This window comes from Mustela lutreola, chromosome 2, assembly GCF_030435805.1.
Source record: "Mustela lutreola isolate mMusLut2 chromosome 2, mMusLut2.pri, whole genome shotgun sequence".
Lineage (NCBI taxonomy): Eukaryota > Metazoa > Chordata > Mammalia > Carnivora > Mustelidae > Mustela > Mustela lutreola.
The window spans coordinates 179,299,686-179,321,193 of record NC_081291.1 but is presented as its reverse complement, the minus strand read 5'-3'; the positions used below and the strand labels follow the sequence as shown (position 1 = coordinate 179,321,193).

The 21,508-nt window shown below is 37.7% G+C and overlaps 1 protein-coding gene across 3 annotated transcripts in view; it reads left to right on the top strand.

Moving 5' to 3' along the window:
* The window catches only part of EPHA6 (EPH receptor A6), an 878,132-nt gene that overhangs the window by 833,665 nt on the left and 22,959 nt on the right, over nt 1-21,508 (top strand). For all 3 annotated transcript variants that reach the window (XM_059164403.1, XM_059164402.1, XM_059164404.1), the window contains one exon: nt 14,417-14,566. In XM_059164403.1, the coding sequence (XP_059020386.1) occupies nt 14,417-14,566 (150 nt within the window). The remainder of the gene's footprint in view (nt 1-14,416; nt 14,567-21,508) is intronic.

Genomic DNA, 21,508 nt, shown 5'->3' with positions numbered 1-21,508 from the left:
CAACTAATTGGAGAGGACCAAACTCATGTTTCAAATGAAAACTAGGAGCAGAGCCATCCTCAAATGAAAGGCGCTTTCCTGCAAATTAGAATGTTATTTGTTAAGTAGTATTATGGGGTTTAAGATCTCAGGTATTTTTCTATAAGCAGATATTTTTTTTCTTCCTGAATTCTCTGAGCTCTGCTTTAAGTTCAGTTTTGTTTACCAGAAAGATACGAGTACAAGTTTAATGCTGTGAAAGACGTTTTACTTAGAGCAATAATATGACAAGCAGAACTGAACACGTAGCAACTTGCACATCACATAAAGCTTTCCAGCCAATGCTGGCTTTAAAATCACCAGTGAACTAAAAAACTAAAAAACAAAATAAAATGTAAATACCACGCTCAAGGTATAGATGAAAAGCACCCTGTCCAAAACACAATTAAGTTAATTCTCCTCTTGTGTGCTTAAATATTGGAGGAAGCTATGGCAAGCAGAACGGTTGTTATTGTTGCCTTGAATTGCTTCAACAGGGTTGAATTCTCGGGAGTATAACATTGAGCCCATATGAAGTCCTTTTCCCTGAGCAAATCTGTTTTCAGAGGGGAGAAAAAAACAACTAAAAATTGATCCTATAGAATTTCATAAGTGACAACAGTGAAAAACAACCTTTCTGAGTGAATGTTCTTTCTTCAGCCCACTACACATAGATATGAGAAAGCAAGAAAGGGGGCGGGGGGAGTTGAACACTGTCCTTCTTCCCCTTCAGGTAAACTACTCAAGCTATAAATTTAATATGGAACAAATCACAAAATTATTGTGGATTAAATGAAGAAGATAAATTGTTTTTTAAATGTTGCATTATTAATTTTAAATATAAGAAATCTTTATAGTCTAATTAGTCCATCCTTAGAGGATTTGTTCTAATACATACGTGTAAAGTATATGTAAATGATGCTTCCATAGTGGATGATAGTCCTTGAGAAGAGAATTTCCAAAATTAGTTTTTGAATATTCCTCCTTTAACTTTGTTTACATGATTGATTTGAACTTTCCATTTTAGATATGTTAAGCAGAGTAAATGTCGTCCCATTCTCCTCTGGAATATGGCAAATATCTAATCAGAGGAATTGAAATAAATGCTTTTAATGTATAAAAATGTGGTAAATAAATAATATGAATTAATATGCCCTTTTGTATATATGAAAATAAAACTACTCCAAACTTAAAAAAAAAAATGTGGTACTATATGTGACTATTACAGAATTATTAGATAATATTACTAACTCCCTAGATGTGGCAAGATTTTGCTGCTTCTTTTCTTCCCTCTATTTGCCCCAACAGCAATCCACAATGCGGCCAAGATGATCTAAAACGATAGCAAAACCCCTGGTTTTATTACCCCATTGCTTGAAACCCTTCAGTGATTTTCCATTGCCATGAGAAAAGGTCCAAATTCTTTAAGTGTATTAGGAAGCCCTTCATGATTCCATGCCCTGCTTGCTTCTCTAGCCTCTGTCTCTCCCCACTCCCCTGTCTCCCATCCTAGTCAGTTACAACTTCTGTCAATATTTCTAATTCTGTTGTGTTCTCTCTTTCATACCTGTTCTCTCTACCTAGGTCAGTCTTCCCTACCCCCAACCCCATCTCCTCCTTTCTCACACCTCTTATTTGTTTAACTCCCATCTTCCATAAGGTCCAAGACTAGACATCATTTTCTGTTGGGAGCCTTCCCTGACTCTCCCCTACCTTGGCACCTATCAGATTTCACAGCATCATTTATTATGTGTCATTATCATCCATTAGATGATAAGTACTATCATGATCTTATGCTACAGCACCAACGTTCCTACAGTTAATATTAATGGAGTATCTATAATGCTCAGACTCATTTCTAAGCCCTGAGAAAACAGCAAAGAACCAAGCACACAAAATCCCTGCCTCAGGGAACTTGTCTTCTGCACATACAGTAAACACTTACTAGCAAGAACAGAGTAAAAGAAAACAGGACGGTAGAGAACAAAGGGAAGAGAACAGGTTGAGAAGAATGCACAGAGGATGTAAGAAAGGGCCAGGAGACATTTAAGGTAAAAATGGGACTCATAGAAATGCAGGTTGATCTCTTAAAAAGCCCCACTCCACAACTAGATAGGCCCTCTGTTATTTTTTTAAATTTATTTTTTATTTATTTTCAGCATATCAGTATTCATTGTTTTTGTACCACACCCAGTGCTCCATGCAATCCATGCCTTCTCTAATACCCATCACCTGGTTCCCCCAACCTCCCACCCCCCCACCACTTAAAACCCCTCAGATTGTTTTTCAGAGTCCATATACACTATGGAGTATTATGCCTCCATCAGAAAGGATGAATACCCAACCTTCGTAGCAACATGGACAGGACTGGAGGAGATTATGCTGAGTGAAAGAAGTCAAACAGAGAGAGTCAATTATCATATGGTTTCACTTATTTGTGGAGCATAACAAATAGCATGGAGGACATGGGGAGTTAGGAGAAGGGAGTTGGGGGAAATTGGAAGGGGAGGTGAACCATGAGAGACTATGGGCCCTCTGTTATTTAAAACTTTGCCACTGGCTTGTGATATTTGAAGATGATAGAGATCATGCCTTTTTTCATGCTACTTGCAGCCAAGTACCTCCAGATTCTGTCATTCAGCATTCCAGATATGTCCTCCAGAGCCATCTGCTGTCCACAATGAATTAGGCTTCAAAACCCAAGTGATATACTGAAGCCTGAACAAAATAAGCTGAAAGCTTATTTTATAAGTATTGCTTCTCCAAAATGTATTCACTGGGAAAATCTGCTATAAAACAGTAGACCTTTCAATCTGCTTGGTATGATGCATGATTGCACATACTTACTGCAGGTGATTCTGCAAGAAATAAAAGTAATTTAATTTTTTTATTAGACATTCAATATACAAGTCAAAATAGAGGTTGAGGACCCCCATCATCACCTATACTTACAAAATTAAAAGAACTTATTTGCACTTTTTACCATGTGATTCAGAGCTTTGAGCCACAACAAAATTAGAGTGAAAACAAAACAAAAATCAATCAAATCAAAGTGTATATAATTTTGCATAGAGAAATAGGGATGCATCCGAAATCATAAAATCCTGTGCCTTTCAACTCTGTTCCTTCTGAAGAGATGCCCTGGCCTCTTTGTCTTACTAGTCAAACTCCTAGTTATTTTAAATTCTTTCCAAAACTTACCTCTGTTATCTCACCTTTTTGCTTCTTCCCATAGTCGTCCCAGCAGCTGATCCTCCTTTTTTTTTTGGTCAAATGAATCTAGTACAGACTTCTGTTAGAGCCCTGACCCTTTGTGCTGCCATTATTTGTTTACATCGAAGTCTCTCCTACTGTAACATGATCTCACTGAGGACAAGGAGGATGTCTCTGTGACTCAAAAGCCTGGCATGTGAGATTTGTTAAAAAAAAAAAAACTTTTTTGACCAAAAAAAGAACAAGAAAATGAATGAATGAGTAAATGAAAGCCACCACTGACCTTCAGTCCTCTCTGAGTGAGGCCCTTTATAAACTGAAAATTCAGATTGGGAAATTGCCCTTTCATCTTTTCCTTACCATTAAGCAAGTTCATAATAATGACTAAGAAGGAGCTAAAAAGTGAAATTTGAATTCCCCTTATACAGTATGGTTCTGAGACTGTGCTTTTCATGTCACATCATTTCCCTAATTCATCTCATCCTGTTGTCCCCTCAGCAAATACTCATTAAATTCTATCATAATCATAGCACCATGCTAAATACCATAAAGTAGATTATAAAGAAGAATAAAAGACCCTCCAAGATTGTTATAACCTTTCTGGGAAGACAGTACAATTTAAAAATCCAGATCATACATAGTACACAGAAGGTACCTGATGCTAAGTACCAAATGAGCGAGGCAGACAGTGGGTGTTACAGGCAGGCATAAGAGGAACAATCACTTTAGTGATGAACAAAATAGAAGCTAAGGAAAACACTAACAAGACAGCATTCCACGTTGGAACAATGGAATCATTCCATATTGGAATAATGGATGAAGGTTTGACTGTTTAAATTTCATCAACTAAGATGCTAAGGACGTAAGACAACTGTCCTCCATATTGTAATCAGTTCATCACAAATTTAAAACTTACTCAAAATAATAGCATTTTAATAATTCTTTCAGCCAAAGTCTAGTTTCTAAATAGATTTATCTGTATAAACATTTTTGGTATTTCCAGGTCCAGGTACTTCCTTTTCTCAAGTTCTTACCCATCTTTGGGTGTGAGCCCCTTAGCCCCAACCTTTCCATGGAGTAAAGCTTCCTCAGTCATTCAGAAGATTGTGCCCTCTCCTCTGTTAAGTATCTGGTCCCAAATAGACTGCCTCTAAAGATGTCATTATGTCACCTTGTCTCCCCTCTTTGGTTTATGCTCAGAGCTAACCTTTTTGACAATGGGCAATTTGAGGTCACAGGGCTGCCCTGAACTGATGTATCACAACATTTGATGAGACAGTGGCAAGAGAAGACCTGTTTCTCAAATCTGTTCAAAGTGTGGGCCTGTCACAAGAGTCAGATTTAATGGATAAGCCGCTTGTGGGCATAAAGATGATGCAGGAAGCCACCGAGCACAGAACTAACCCTTTTTGTCTATGTTTCCTTAGACAGAAGTGGAGGTTGTCCCTTCTGTTTTAACTCACTAAGGTATTCACATATTAACAAATCATGGGATATTAAAACTTCACAAGAGCTACAAAATCACATGGTCCAACACCCTCAATCTTCAGAGACTCTGTAACTTGTCCAACACCACACAACAAATTAGTGGGTGGCGGGGAGAGGGTTTAGAAGACACACATTTGGCTCCAAAGTCACTTTCTCTCACTATATTGTACATTCTCCTTCTAAAGGAGTTTATGAGAATCACCACTGTGTATGCCCTAGGGCCTTCTACACTTTCTCCATCCTCTTTGAATATTTGTTTTCAAACAAGAGTGTAAGTAATGCTAGTATAAAAATAGATATACCTCATTTTATGTAGTCCCTTTTTCTAAAATTTGGGATCTGAATTTTTTCCCAAATGCATAGTATCAGATTATGGAGGTAGATAGAAAGCATACGTTTTTTTTTTTTTTTTAATTTTACTTATTTTTTTGACAGAGAGGGACACCGCAAGAGAGGGAACACAAGTAGAGGGGAGTAGGAGAGGGAGAACAGCCTTCTGGTGGAGCAAGGAGGCCAGTGTGGGAGCTGTACCCTAGGACCCTGGGATCATGACCTGAGCCAAAGGCAGAGACTTAATGACTAAGCCACCCAGGAGCCCCAGTGGCATAAGTATTAATCACTGCCTGTTATTAGTATTATTCTTATAGGGCAACTTGGTAAGAAAGCAAAGTATTGACTCTTTAGTGGTATACATCAATTTGAGGCCATTCAGATAAAAATTCTTTATAGATATTGGTGTTATATACATGAAGAACTATATTATTTTACATATTAATTAGCATTTAATGTATTAAGTATCTCAGTATTAATGGCCCAAATAATCTTTTACTCTCCTTTATGATTTATGTGGTACATTTTTTAGAACTAGTACTTCTGCATTAATATCCATACGTCTTTGCCATAAGTAGTATAGACGAGAAGCTTAAGAAAATTTTGTTAGAATACACTGCAGAGGGAACAGAGTAGTAGCCAGTCTTCTGTATAGCTGGATTCAAAAGAAAAAATAAGAGAGATGGATAGGCGAGAAAAGATGAAGGGTAGCATGCTACTGTCCAGGAAGGGAGGAATGGGATTTTTCACTCTATTAATATCCACTATCCCCTTCAGACCTTACCATACAGTATATTCACAAAACCATAATGAATGATAGGTTGTCTTGAAAAAAACTACCTCTAGTGTCAGTGGTATTTAAGTCATCTATACTCAGACACAATGGCAATCCTCATAATAATGTATATGTTTAATTCTAGCACATTACAGTAACATTTTGTCCTACTTTATCTGCCTTATAGGATGGCATAGAAAATCTAATTTAACAGATGTCCCCCAGAACAGTGTTATTCACTTAATGATGTAGCACCTATGTTCTCATCGAAAGAGAGTAAGTACTGAGAAATAGGTGGCAATGAATTATTTTCAGGAGCAATTTAGGAGGAAGCAGGTGAAAAGGATTCTAATTCTCGAGGCTTTGAATAGCACGATAAGCACTGTTTTATTACGGGAACAAAAAAAAATTAGCATTCACTGAGCTGTTTATGCATTTAGACAATGAATAAAAATGTAGTATAGTTCCAGGTAGATCATGTGAGGAGAGGAGAATGAGAAAGTCTTTCCTTCCGTAGTTAGGGATGTTTTTAGAGAGTAGAAAACAAAACTGGCGACATAGCTATTCCTGTTTATTTGAAATCGTTTCTCATTTGGTCCTATTCTTTATGAAAAACGTGGTCTAAATAAATTTCAAAAGTAGTTCATTGTTCATTTCATAATCAGAAAAGGAGGTTGCATTGAAGTTTGAGTTGGGGAGGTGAGACAGCACTGCCTACAGTGGCCAGGAAGATAATGGAAATAGGGCAAGTGTGTCTGAAGAAGATTCAGTGAGATGGCGGAGTGGTGGGGCTCTGTTTAAAGGCATTTAGAGACTCTAGGGAGAAGAAAAAAAACTTAGCCATGGAAAATCCAATTGTATGTCCATTTCAGCTCAAAGCTAAACAGTTGGTTAGCTCTGGATTCAGTAAAATCCAAGACCCTAAGACCTCAGTGAACACCCACACAAAGGTCCTTGGCACAGGGAGTGAAAGCCCCGAACATGAAACAACTGTTAGGAAATCTTTGTCTTAGATAAAGGTATTAAAATGGCTGTTTCATATTTGTGGCCTAAAACAACGCTATTTACTACAAATTTTTAAAGCACTTATCTTCCTATAAAAAATTGGTTATTAAGAACCAATGACTTATATTTTTAAAATACTATGCAAGAAGGGTCTTCTGCTTACAGCACGAGTGTCTCAACCTGGCATCTAGAATCATATGTTCCTGATGCAGCATGGTGTGTGTGTGTGTGTGTGTGTGTTTTCTAGGGGCACTCATGAAGAGAGAAGGTTTGTAATTTACCCCCTGTATCAAACCCCACAAAGAGAAGAGAAACACTCGGGAAAAGGCAAGAAATCCTTTGAGAATCATTATCAGGCAGATCCAGCTGTAGGCAGAAATCTGGCTGCCAACATTTAGCCATAGATAATGTTCTTTGATGACAGAATTATACCCATGAAAGAATGAGATGAATAAGATATATCTTCAGTCTCAGAAGGGCGCTGGTGGTGCACTGGCAGGAAGCTAGGCATAGAACAGAACGCACTGAACCAAAATAGATTTCCTCAAACTGGACAAGACAAGTCTAAATTATAAGAACTGAGTCAGAGCTTGTCTACCAACGATTGATTTGTTGCCTCTGGCTCCTAAAAGCTCTTGTGTGAGGAGACTATCTTGAGCCTGACACTCTAAGGGGTAGGCTAGTGACTCCAGATAAGAAAACTGGTATGCTGATATGGGCTGGAGTCACCAAGCAGGTCCAAAAAATATGAGATATGTTAAGTGCATAAATTAAAGAGACAAGTAACATTTCCAGAATGCCTACCATATGTTGGCAGCTAAGAGGGACTTCATGTATATTATCTCATTTAATCCACTTAATAAATGTTATCTAGAAATCTATAAGAAGATTTATCCTTTGTGACTACAGATGAATTTGTTCCATCCTAGTCCTCCATCTTTCTTCAAAGGACAGATATTATCCTCCTATTTCAGAAAAGGATAAAACTTCACACAGTACCAAAGTTGTCCTAGATCAAGAAACTTCAATGAAGGAGGGAAGTACACATCCCTCAGAGAGGGAATGGGGATATATTTTTAAAAAGACTTACACAATATAATGTAGTTGTACATAATGATATTACGATTGGTTGAGTTGGGAATACAAACTAGAAAGAGATGCTCAGAGATGGACTTACCTCTCAAGATGAGTAATTCTCAAGAGAAAAAATAACCCCCCTGTGAGGGTTGGGTTGTCTGTATAACTAGCATGTGAGAGAGTGATTTGCTCTGACTTCCTAGGACACCATACTGAATTAAGGTGGAAGTCCTCAGAATGCTAATTCCTCCACCATAGCTTCCCAAACCAGACCACCACTGCCACAGGTAATCCCCACTGACAAGAACTTTTCATGTAAAATGACCTTTCAGCAAACAAATTAATGCCTTTCATCTGACCTCAATAAGTGTCCGTATAATGAGTTTTCCAAATAACCAGTGGTTGCTCATTAAGTGTATTTTAACCCATTAAGAGTAAAAAGCAAAAAGGGGGAAAAGTCAATATCCAGGTTTCGTGCCTTTCTAATATGTATTTTCATACCCCTGCCTTCTTAAACTAAAAGTGATTAAGTTATTTTTTACCCTTCCTTACTACTCAGGATGATCCCTGTGACCATTAATGACTTGTCTGGGATGTGAAACATGAGTGTGCTTATCTCCACTACCGTCTGTCATCAGGCTATCTGTCTACATGGACTAGGAAAAAACTCAGATGGCCCATCTACTCAGTTTAATGGGAGCCAAGAAACTGCAGGCACATATTAAAACCCACTAGAGTTTATTATTTTATGATGATCAAGAAATTAAAAATAGAACTTCCCTATGATCATCAATTCAAATCCCTTCATTTTCCAGATCTGAAATATAACTCAGAGTTAAGATTTGCCTGAAGTCAAGGGAAGCAAGGGAAAAAATGAACTACTGGGATTTCATCAAGATCAAAAGCTTTTGCACAGCAAAGGAAACAGTTAACAAAATCAAAAGACAACTGACAGAATGGGAGAAGATATTTGCAAACGACATATCAGATAAAGGACTAGTGTCCAGAATCTATAAAGAACTTAGCAAACTCAACACCCAAAGAACAAATAATCCAATCAAGAAATGGGCAGAGGACATGAACAGACATTTCTGCAAAGAAGACATCCAGATGGCGAACAGACACATGAAAAAGTGCTCCATATCACTCGGCATCAGGGAAATACAAATCAAAACCACAATGAGATATCACCTCACACCAGTCAGAATGGCTAAAATCAACAAGTCAGGAAATGACAGATGCTGGCGAGGATGCGGAGAAAGGGGAACCCTCCTACACTGTTGGTGGGAATGCAAGCTGGTGCAGCCACTCTGGAAAACAGCATGGAGGTTCCTCAAAATGTTGAAAATAGAACTGCCCTATGACCCAGCAATTGCACTATTGGGTATTTACCCTAAAGATACAAATGTAGTGATCCAAAGCGACACATGCACCCGAATGTTTATAGCAGCAATGTCCACAATAGCCAAACTATGGAAAGAACCTAGATGTCCATCAACAGATGAATGGATCAAGAAGATGTGGTATATATACACAATGGAATACTATGCAGCCATCAAAAGAAATGAAATCTTGCCATTTGCAACAACATGGATGGAACCAGAGCGTATCATGCTTAGCGAAATAAGTCAAGCAGAGAAAGACAACTATCATATGATCTCCCTGATATGAGGAAGTGGTGATGCAACATGGAGGCTTAAGTGGGTAGAAGAAGAATAAATGAAACAAGATGGGATTGGGAGGGAGACAAACCATAAGTGACTCTTAATCTCACAAAACAAACTGAGGGTTGCCGGGGGGAGGGGGTTTGGGAGAAGGGGGTGGGATTATGGACATTGGGGAGGGTATGTGATTTGGTGAGTGCTATGAAGTGTGTAAACCTGGTGATTCACAGACCTGTACCCCTGGGGATAAAAATATATGTTTATAAAAAATAAAAAATTAAAAAAAAAAAAAAAAAAAGATTTGCCTGAAGTCACACAATAGATTGTAGAAGACTTTCATCTCATAAAGAAAAATATTTAGTTAGAATTGCCATTAAAAATTTCTCAAATTAATCTTTAAGCATAGTATATATGTTTTCTGTAGTGTAATTCTTATATTCCTTGAAGTTTGGGTACCACAGAGGCAGATCAAGGAAAAAAGAAAAAGAAAAAGGCAGATTGCTGTCTATTCGAACCATTTGCCTTTAAGATAACCATCAAACCCAATGCGTGAGAAATGGAGAGAGATTTAAGTGTTCTTGTTTCTTAGTGGAAGGTTTCTATTTGGTTTCAGAACTAAGCCTTTGTAACCTTACTATATTTCCATTGATTGTCTCCTCCGCTGAAGATTAGAGGATCAGGTTCTAAACCTCAGATGTTAAATACAACCATAATACAAGATAGAGGGTGTACAGGTATAATACAAGGCTCCTAGTTGTTTCTTCAGCGCTTTTCCTGCTGTGACCCCATTTTAGACAGCAAGCTCTGCATAGGACTTAAAAAACAGGAAAAATCTTCTCAGTAGCCATCCAGATCCAGACCCAGTTTGCTTACTTCCTGTTTCTCCTTTGTTCCCTCAGTGATTAAGCTCTTGGCATAAGGGAAGTGCCAGCAACTGGAGAAAACTTTAGAGTTACATTCAGTCATTTTGATTAGCATCATTGGTAACTTTTTTTTCCCTTCATAAACACATGGTAAAGCAACATGTAATGTTCCAATGATTGTGATTTCAAATCTAAAGTACTATTTGTTCATTCCTGAAACCTGAAACAAACATCTGGTGGTTAATGCTTTGAGAAAAAAGTAATTTAGTGCATTACCTCTGTCTATGATTCAAGATCATGGGCAAAAATAAGTAGCTGAGATTAAGCCACATGTTTGTTGGTCCATTCAATTAAAAAAAAAAAAAAGGAAAAAAGCTAAGCTTCTGTGTTTCCTCTAAAATAGGAAGGGGGATAGAGACCGTGCCATAATTGCAAGGACCTCTTCCTTTCAGGCTTATCTTGCACTTAGATATACTCAGTCTATACCCTCCCACTAGAAAAAAAAAACAAGATTTGAAAGCTTCCTTATCTTTATTCCATACATGTTCAGAATTACTGAAGTCCGTACATACTGTCAGGTTCATGTTACCATGCATTTTTATAAATTGGAATTATATCCCTACCTTAGCACTTCTATGATAATTTTTTCATCTTTAAGATTTATTCTAGGGGTGCCTGGGTGGCTCAGTGGGTTAAAGCCTCTACCTTCAGCTCAGGTCATGATCTCAGGGTCCTGGGATTGAGCCCCGCATCAGGCTCTCTGCTCAGTGGGGAGCCTGCTTCTCCCTCTCTCCCTGCCTGCCTCTCTGACTACTTGTGATTTCTGTCAAATAAATAAATAAAATCTTAAAAAAAAAAAAAAAAGATTTATTCTAGCTCTCACTTCCCATTTCAAGATGGCTCTTGGCATAGAATTTGAAATAGAGATGTACTGTCCATTTTGCAGTGTTGCTCCTCCTAGATAAAAATCTTTCTTTCTTTCTTTCTTTATTTTTTCTTTCTTTCTTTCTTTTTTCCTTTATAAGAGTGGTGTTATCAGTCGGCTAGGGCTACCATTAACAAAATATCAGAGGCTGGCTGGCTCAGGCAATAAAAATTTACTTTTCAGAGTTCTGGAGGCTCGATATCCAAAATCAAAATGTGGGCAGGTTTGGCTTCTCCTGAAATTTCTCTCCTTAGCTTGCAGATGGCCATCCTCTTGCTGGGTCCTCACATGGCCTTTTCCCTATGCCTACACACCTCTGGTGTCTCTCTTCATCTTCTTAGAAGGACAGTAGCCATACTGGTGTAGGGCCCACCCTTATGACCTCATTTAACTTTGATTACCTCTTGAAAGACCCTACCACCAAGTACAGTCACATTGAGGTTTAGGGCTTCAAAATATGAATTTTGAGGAAACACAATTCAGTCCATAACAGATAGAAATGCTATTAATCAAATATTCTGTAATATCTTCTCCTCACAGGAAAAAAATAAAGTCTTAGGAAAGGGGAAAGGTTATTATTTACAGGTGATATCAACCTACATGAAGTATAAATGTATATGTGAATCACTTATATGAGGTATCATTTATAAGAGAATGCACCTAAAATAACCCTTAACTGTATTTTTTTAGCCTGCCTTAATAGAACTCACAAAGATTTAGCAAAGGAACAGTCCCAGCAGATTAGCAATTCACACTTCTACGCATTGTTTGCTGGAGAGACAAAGAAAGATCCAGAGTCAGAAATGTCAAACAAGACTGCTGCTCTTACATCTGTTCTGAAGTCAACTACAAATTTGGTCTTTATTCTCTGCAACTGAGGCTTCCATATTAGAACAAACCTGAGCCTGACTTAAGCGGCTTCAAAATGCAAGCTACAGGACCAAGGTGCTTTAGCCACAAATAGGCCATAAAACAAAGGCTGCTAGAGGGCTGGTACACAAACACGAGTCAGAGTGTCCTTGTCTCCTCAAGAAGTATAGACCACGCAGGTTTGTTTTTTTTAGAACACTAACGTTGTGTTGGATCATTTACAATATTTCCATTTACAATATTTCCATTTCTGGATTATTTTTTCGTGTTCTGTGATTGGATTGCTTGGTTTAGTAAATAAAAATATAGGATGCCCAGTTTGAATTTGAATTTGAATTTCAGAGAAACAGTGCATTTTGATTTTTAGTGTAAATGTCTCATGTAATATGTGGGACGTCCTTACACACAAAAATATATTCCTTTATGGGACATACTTCGACAACAACAACAGAAAAAGTATTTACTTGAAGTTATTTACCTGAAATTCAGTCTAACTGTGGGTCCTGCATTTGACCTGGCAATTCTACTCTGGGTTTAGCAATGAATCCTCCTCTTGCAACTCCCTTCCCCTACCGATCACCCTCTTAAACTACTAGCACCGACTTTGTAAATTTAATTTCCCGGCCTTAACGTGGTACTGCCACGAAGCGTAAACACCCCAGACTTCAGGCTTCTAGTTTCCTCGCATTATATTACGATGATATATGATTATAAGATGCCCAGGGTTAAAACATTAAAGTTCGTTTGGCCCAGCTTTTCCTCCCCGATGAAGTATTTACAACTTTATATCAATACCCCATAATGCTATTATAATAACGTTAGTAGACATGTATTTAATAATGTGGAGAGGAATCTCCTAATCTCTAAACCCTGTATTCGGTCACTCACCTGTAAAATCAGGGGAATGAATTTAAAGTATTATCCTCAAGGTCCCTTGCCTAAATTAATGCACTCATTTGCCTGGTGAACCCAATTATTCCCATTTCGGATGCATCGCTTTTCTCTTCAAGTAAGTAATCTAATGCTTAGATTACTTTAAAAAAAAAAAAATTTTTTTTTTTTCACTGCTTCACCTTTTAAAGGTGTCAGACCCAACTTCCTCAAGGGCCAGAGAATGCACTCTCTATCGCCTCCCACCCCCGCTCACCCTGACACCGGACTTTGGGAGACGTGGGTAATGAGATGATGTGGAAGTGCGGCTATTGATGAGGCAATTCCATCCTGGAGCTTTCTGACAGTTAAAGATCTGCGCTGCCTGCAAAAGCTTACAACGCGAAGCCAGAAAATGCTGTCCGGGCACAGCTCGTTGTTCTCTTCCGCCATCTAGTGGCGACAGCGGTGCTCTCTCCCCGCTCGACTTGCTGTTCAGAGCTACAAAAATTTCAAAGATTGTACATCAAATGGATGAATTGTTTTGTTCTTGTCATTACAGTAAAAAGGATTTATAGAGTGTTTTGAGAGATAAAGTGTAATAAATGCTGATAAAAAAATAAGTATAACACAATAGCGGGCTTTAATACCTGACCAATATAGATTAAATTCATGCTATTTCATCTCTTTAATATGTTCAAATGTGAAAGGGAACACTGAAGAACTAGAATATAATCTGGCCTAAAGTGTTCCAAAGAAGAACTACCCTTCTCAGGTGCCCTTGTATAATGTTAAAGGATTTTTTAATTTAAAGTAAATATAATCATAGATAAAAAGGAAAGAGGGAAAGTCCTGATAAATATTGAACCGCAGAGAATGGCTCAGTTCTGCATTTAACCATTTATCTTCAATTAACTTAGAAGTTATTCTCATTATTATTTATACATGTAATACAATGTTTAATGAATGTTGAATGATATTTAGTTTTAATGTTCTATAATCCAGAACTTTCTTCAAATGGCACGATAGTGAGTTTAATTGTGTGAATCTAAAGTGAAAATAAATTTCCCCAATGAATGAAATAAAGTATTTCTGAAGTGTGACTTATTTCCCATTAAAGTTGCTAGCACTGAATAATTATTATAGGAAAAAATATTTGTGACATTTAACATTATTCTTATTCTCTTATTTTTATTTAAAATGCCAATGCTATCACGCAGTATTTAGATTGTTCTAACAAAAGTTATTTAATTGGACTGCCATTTCATTTTTTAATACACTTGTGAGTCAGCTGAGAAATTTCCAATTTGTTTTCCAGGGTGGGAAAATTCCCATAAGGTGGACGGCCCCAGAAGCTATTGCCTACAGAAAATTCTCCTCAGCAAGTGACGCGTGGAGCTATGGCATTGTCATGTGGGAGGTCATGTCCTATGGAGAGAGACCTTATTGGGAAATGTCTAACCAAGACGTAAGTGCCATCAATAGTTAAACTGCCATTTTGTGAGTATAAACACGTTAACTCTGAGGAGTAAATATGTCTTTTGCCCTCACTCAGATTAGCCCTTCTCTTCCTGAGAGTTGTTCAGGGTCTGTGGCTGAGTTTAAGAAGCTAAGTAACCTTTCACTCTGAGCTGTACTGCATGTCACAGGGGCCAGCTGATGGGCTTTGTCGCATGATCCCTGATCCACATCTTACATTCGAGACTCCTACAAACGTTGCTCCTACACACATGACTGTGCTAATGCAACGGTCTTGACCTACAAGTAACAAAAATAATGTTTACCTTTCATTTCTTCCTGAGGGCAATGTAATCCGCCACTGTAAAAAGCAAATTAATTTAAACTAAATAATACTTAGAAGAAAAAGAGCAAGTACTTTTAGGCAATGTATTATCAGTATGAAATTTGATATGATCCTTTTGAGATATATGACCCCTTATGCAATTTCTTTTGTTCCTGTTTTACCTGTAAAAATTACCTTGGTGATTAATAATATTATACAACAAGAAAGTCAACACACATGTGATCTCTATGACCTCCAAAGAGATAAAAACAGTAGTCAGGAAATATAAGTACCTGACAATGCCAATAAGTATACTGTTAGAACTGAAAATAGATTTTAATTTCACACTTTCTCATCTCAGAATTTGTGGACTTTGTCCACTCATTTACCTTCCTCAATGCTAATGGGAGCTCACCTCTAATGTGCTTCTGGATGTTCACAGTTAAAAAAAAAAAAAAAAGGCAATTTAATCATAGAAAACCCCTATACATACTCAGACTAAATCTATTTTCACATCTCTTTTTGTTGCTGTTGTTGTTTCTGTTTTTCCCAGTCATTTGCTTGGGCATTCCATCCATACCTCCTACCTCATTCATTATTCCATCCCAACCTCAAGTTGTCCAAGGATCTAAAGGACTTACTGAGTAACAAACACAGTTTTAATACCAGGAATGGAGAAGACTGGATTTGCTCACCATGGTGATTGTTTCTCCCTGCCAGACAGTGTGATTTTTGAAGCTGAGTCCTACTCAGTCTATGGGGACCTGTTGACTCTGGAGAATGCCGATCTAGAAACCTACATGGCAGCAAGTTTGAGGTCACACACACTGTTCAATCATTGCTCTCCAATGAGCATCATCGAAACACAGCCCATGTGGGTAGGCCCCGCAGTGCATCTGCCCTTAAGTATAGACTGTGCCCTAACCCGTGACCTCGGCTCAACTCCCATAACTTAAAGACTTTTGGATGCAGGTCATCTACCAAGAGTCTACTATTCTTCAGGGAATTTTATTTGAAGGACCTCATTGCTCTTTTCTGCCACTGGGCCTTGTTTGGAGCAACTTGTGATCGCCAGTCCAGTTCTTCTTAAAACTGAATATCAGAAGCAGAAATTTGCCCCTTTAATCCTGAATGGAACTAATTTTTTTTTTAAAAAACCCATTATCCATGGTAATGGAAGCCCTGCATTCAGTCACCATAGTTCCTGCTCTGCTCTAAGCTCAAAATAATGCTTGCCTACTTATCCTACTTTCTCATGACTAAAATAGGCCACTCAAGCAAATCTCCAGAATAAAAAATCCTTTTCCCAGTGAGTAAGTCTCCACTGCACAGAAGAGCCCTCACTTCAAGTGCCATCTTTCATTAGTATCCCATTTAGTCCTTAACCAGTTCCCCCAGCAGACTTCAAATAAAAAATGCCCAATTCATAGGCTCCAAACACTACAAACAATATACCCTTACGGATAAAAAGTTCTCAGGCATTCACAGCTGACATATATTTGTTTGCGCATTATGTACAGTACTACCATACTAATATATTCATTTGTTCATTTAAAAATATTTATTGGGTGCCTTCTCTGTTCTAGGAACTAGAAATAGAACAGATAAGAAATGTTATATCTGGAAGGGACCAAAAGATTATCTAGTCCAGCCCAAGTCCAACATACTTGTGAAATTGAGGTATACAAATGTGACATGATTCCCCTAGAATCATATAGCTAACAATTTGATGGTGATCTTAGAGGACATGCTAATAACCTTCTAGAACAAGACATGGGCAAGGAAAAGAGAGGATGAAATAACTGCTTCTTTTTTGGTTTGGTTTACAGTCCATGTAGCTCCCTATGTAGCCAGTGATGTCTAGTCTTCATGGAGCTCACCCTCCAGCAGAAGGAAGATAGACTGTAAACAAAGTCAGAAGTGAAAGACGTAGTATCATAACATGATAATCCCTGCTTTGGGGGAAAAGAACATAAAAAGGGAATAAAAAATGCAAAGGGTTTGATTTTGAATACATTATGTACAGTGCCAAATATGTTCATCAAAGTCATTTTTGTGTGGTCATAAAGTCATAATTAGTTATTCTTTGTAAACATTTATAAATAATCTTTCTTATAGTAGAATGAGATAAATAAATGTAAAGAGAAATTCCATTATTTTTCCTGCCTCTTGAATTACCATCTTACCAGCTAGGGTACACTGTACTGCCAATTAAGTATCCCTGGCTATCATTATGTGGACTATAATTCAACAATAAAAGCCCACTTAATTTTCAAAGTGCCTCAGCTTCATGACCAGTAAATATAATAAAAGGACTGGGTTAGGTGATTTTTACTATCCCTTTTAACAATAATAAGCTATGATTTTTAACATCTCTGGAGAAATTATCATAGTTGTGTCGACAAGGGAATGATCCAGGTGGTTCTTTTCTGAAGTTCAGGACATTCCAGAATCTCTGAGGAGGTGACAAGAAGGAGACAGGACTTCCACAGAACAGAGCGGGTACATGTTTAAGATACCACAGCACAAGCCAGATTTTTTGGAGAGCAGCCTCTGAGGGGAAAATGTCCAAATGTGTAATTTCCAACATAGACGACCATGTAAATCATTCTTAATTGTTGCCTAGAGGGTTCCCAACTCTGTTGCCGACCCTTCCCTTCTCGGATCTTGCCTAACAGCTTACCCAGCCGTTCTGGCCATGGTTATTGATGATCTGTGGCCAAGATGACCATTTAGAGAATAATTCTGTCTATTAGACCTCATTTGGCCACAGAGACTATATCTGGAACCAGAAGAAGCTGTTGCAGCCAGTAATTGACTCCCAACATTAAGGCTATTCTCATTTGTTCAGGATTGCCAATGCCCGCAGCACAGGGCTGAGTGCTCCCTCCACCCAGAGCTTGACTGTTTTTTGAGGACCAGGTAGAAACTAAGCTGGAAATTTTCATCATCTCTGAGTGGTTACCAAAAAGTATCCAAGCAAGAATCTAAAAATAAGAGAACAAAAGCTTCTGGGTGGGAAAGGGATTCAAACTCTTGAGGTCCTCAGATCAATACAAAACCAGAGGAAAGTGGTAAGAGCTGAAATCTTTTATGTATCTTGTGACTATTTTTTGCTGCTGCTGTAAGGAGTTGAAATTCTGTGTAGCTTAACATATTGGAAGTCAGCATATCTGTGATGGATCCTGTAACCAGAATTTCTGTTTGGAAGCAGAAATAGCTTAATCAAAACTTTCCCAGCTGCTCCTCTCCAAATACGTTATTCCCTGTTTGTTCTACATTTCTCATTTATTTGGTCAAAGTATTGTCTTTTGTTTGCCAAGGTGCATTTTAAATAAGGAAAGTAATATTTTGGACAATAAAAATCCAACTATGTTCTTTTTGAATTATTTTATACTTTTACTACATTTTGTGAGTTTAAGCTGTGGGCTTAGTTAAATACAGAATGCTAACGTGTTTTATGATTTTAAATGAGTTCAGGAAATTTCAGAACGTTTTTATGAAATAGTCTCTCTATTCTGTAGACCATGGCATATTTTATTACAGTGAACAATTCTGAGTTTGTAGAATCTGTTTTAGTGAATAATATAATGAGTTTCCCACAGGTCAGTAGTATTGTACATTAGGGAAAGAAAATGAGAAAAGAGTAGACAAGATTAGACCATAAAAGAACTTACAAACATAACAGCAGGTGCCATCTGCTTAGCTAGTCAGCAGTTACTTATTAAACATGTGCCAGTCACTGGGCCAGGTATGCCTGTGGGGCGGGGATGGAAAAATAGAAACCCAGTCCCTGCTCTCAAGGAGGCCACTATGTAGGTGAGAAGGGGAACTTCTGATATTCCTGAGTCCTAGCCCTGCCCCCAAGAGAATGTGCATTCCTCAAGGGTAGTCCTCATGCCTTCTTTTTTCTTTTTTCTTTTTATTTTTTTTAAAATAGAAACAACACTGTGAATGGAGCATAGTTATTTTTTTTCCTAATATCTGTCAGAAAAAGCATGCAAACTCTATTATTCAGCATTCCTTTGATTATAAATGACAGAAACTCAACCCAAACTAACTTGAGTAAAAAGATTTTTAAACATTTCATTCATGAGACTAAGAAGGTTAGTGGTGCTGCATCCCAGGGATCATGCAGGGTTTTTCGTGGTTCCCTAATCTGTTGACCTCATTTTCTCCTACAGGGAATCATGCAGGGTTTTTAGTGGTTCCCTAGATCTGTTGACCTCATTTTCTCCTACAGCAAAGGTCCTCTTTGTTATACTCTTTATACTCCAAGGCTCAGCATTCCAGCTTGGCAACCTTGGCAGAATGAAACTTTTTTCCTCTGTGAAAACTCACATATGAATCCCAGAGAAGACTCTAGTTGGCTCTGTCAGGGTCCTGCCCAACCCTGAACCCAAACCAGGCCAGGGAAGTAGACATTGTGATTGACCCAGCTAGCTTTATGTACCAGCCTGTGCCTTCATAGGCAGATGAGCACTGTGATTGGCAGTTTCGCCATAACCACAGGCAGTGAGGGGGGAGGTCCCCCAAAAGAAAGCAATTGTGTTGCCTGAGATATACTATTGTGTCCTTTTTTGGTATAAATTTTTTTTTTCAAGAGCAACTTTATTTACTGCAGTATCAAAACATTAACATCGTGCACCACCTTATTCTAGTGAGGCCTCTGGTATATCGGCAAGATCATGAGAGCTTTGGAGCAAGGTTTCTCAGCCTCAGAACTATTGGCATACCACATGTTGGGCTGAGTAATTCTTGGTTGTGGGGGGCTGCCTTGTACATTGTAGGGTGTTTTGAAGCATCCCCAGCCTTTACTTTACCCCTGAGATATCAGTATCGTCTTCCCAGACATGACAACCAAAAATGGCCCCAGACATTGGCCAGTCAGAGATGGGGTACAAAAATCACTGCCAGTGAAAAGCCACTGCTTTAAGGCTAGAAAGAGCTGGGTTCAAATCCCAGCTCCACAATTCACTGGCTGTGTTATCTTAGGCAAGTTGTTTAAGCTTTCTGAGATGCTATCCATAACAGGATTCAGAATACTCAACTGCAGGACTAGATAGTATATGTAAAACACCTGGTACCTAGAAGGTGTTTAATTAATCAAGTGTAATAATCATAGTTTCCATTTTCTGAGCCAAGTATTTTAGATTATTAGCTCATTTAATCTTCAAAATAATTATCTAAAATAAATACTATTATTACTACCATTTCTAGGTAAGAGCACTGAGGCTTTCCAGAAAATTTAAATAACTTACTCAAGGTTACTAGCTAGTTAATAGTAGAACTAAAGGTCAAGCCCCTTGGTTACTCCAAAGTACATGCTTTTACCCTCTAAGTTATACTGTAGAAGTCTAATATTCAAAGGAATCTCTATACTACAGAGGTTCTATATAATGAAATGAAAGCATCTTTAATTATGTATGCCAATCTGTCACAAGAGAAGTGTTTTTGTTTTCTATTAGCAAAAGAATGCAGATTGACTTGCTGTTGTTTGGAGCGACAAATCTTTTTTGTAATGTTCTGTGTCTGAATATTAAAAATTTATAAAATGTAACAAATTTATTACATTTCTCAAAAGCATATACAGCAGTAAGTTAAAATCAAATTCTAATGATGGAAAAATTAAGCCTACTACCAGAAACATGTCATAGACATGTTGAAGGTGTACAGCTCCTTGCTGTTTCCTAGCTTTCTTTCTTTTTTTTTTTTAAAGGCATTGCTGGGTTATTTTTTATGTTATTTTCATCCAAGTTCAAGTAATTGTTGTTTATTATACAATGGAAGTACAATGTAATGCTAGGAACTATGCAAGTTCCAAAGATGACACCAAGGGCACCGCGGTTCTTCCAACACTTACACTGTATAATGTGCTTAACAGAAGAAAATGGAAGCAAAACATGAACAGTAGGCAACATTAAATAACCAAATCCCCACAGAGTTAATATGTAGGAAAAAAACTAATACCACATAAATGAAAGGCTACTTGGCTTGATCTAATGATCTAAACACAAAACCAGAGTCTTGGGTTTTGTTTTGCTTTGTTTTTTCCTTGACATGATGCTGTTTAAAAACAAAACGAAACAACAAAGACAAAAACAAACACACACACACACACACACACACACACACACACACACACAAACTTGAAGCAATTTGAAACCCAAATGTCTCATGGGTATGGTTTCATTTAGGCATATGCTACTAAGTTAGTTCATTTTTCCAAAAAAAGAGCCAGTATTAGAGAACATCTTGTTTGACACTTACTAGGGAACATAATGCTGCCTCAGTCTTTCTGAGGGGGTTATGCTCCTTAGTTTTCGAAAGCTTTTATAGAATAGTAAGTTTTGTTTTAGATTGCTTTCTGAAGCTTACATGAAGAAAAAAATTAGAGTTTATCTTCAGGGTTTTCTTTTTATAGGTCATGCAGTTGAAAAGAACCTTTTGACCTTATTGGAATTGATTTCTTTTTTCAAAAATTTATAAAGGAAGAAAATAACCTTTTACCCTATTTCTTGTTTGTCCTCATAATTCTATAACCTTTACAATTATAGGTCAGTATTTCAGCCAAGAATAGTGGATGGGTAGAATCCACTTACCTAGAAATGCAGTATGATTTTATGA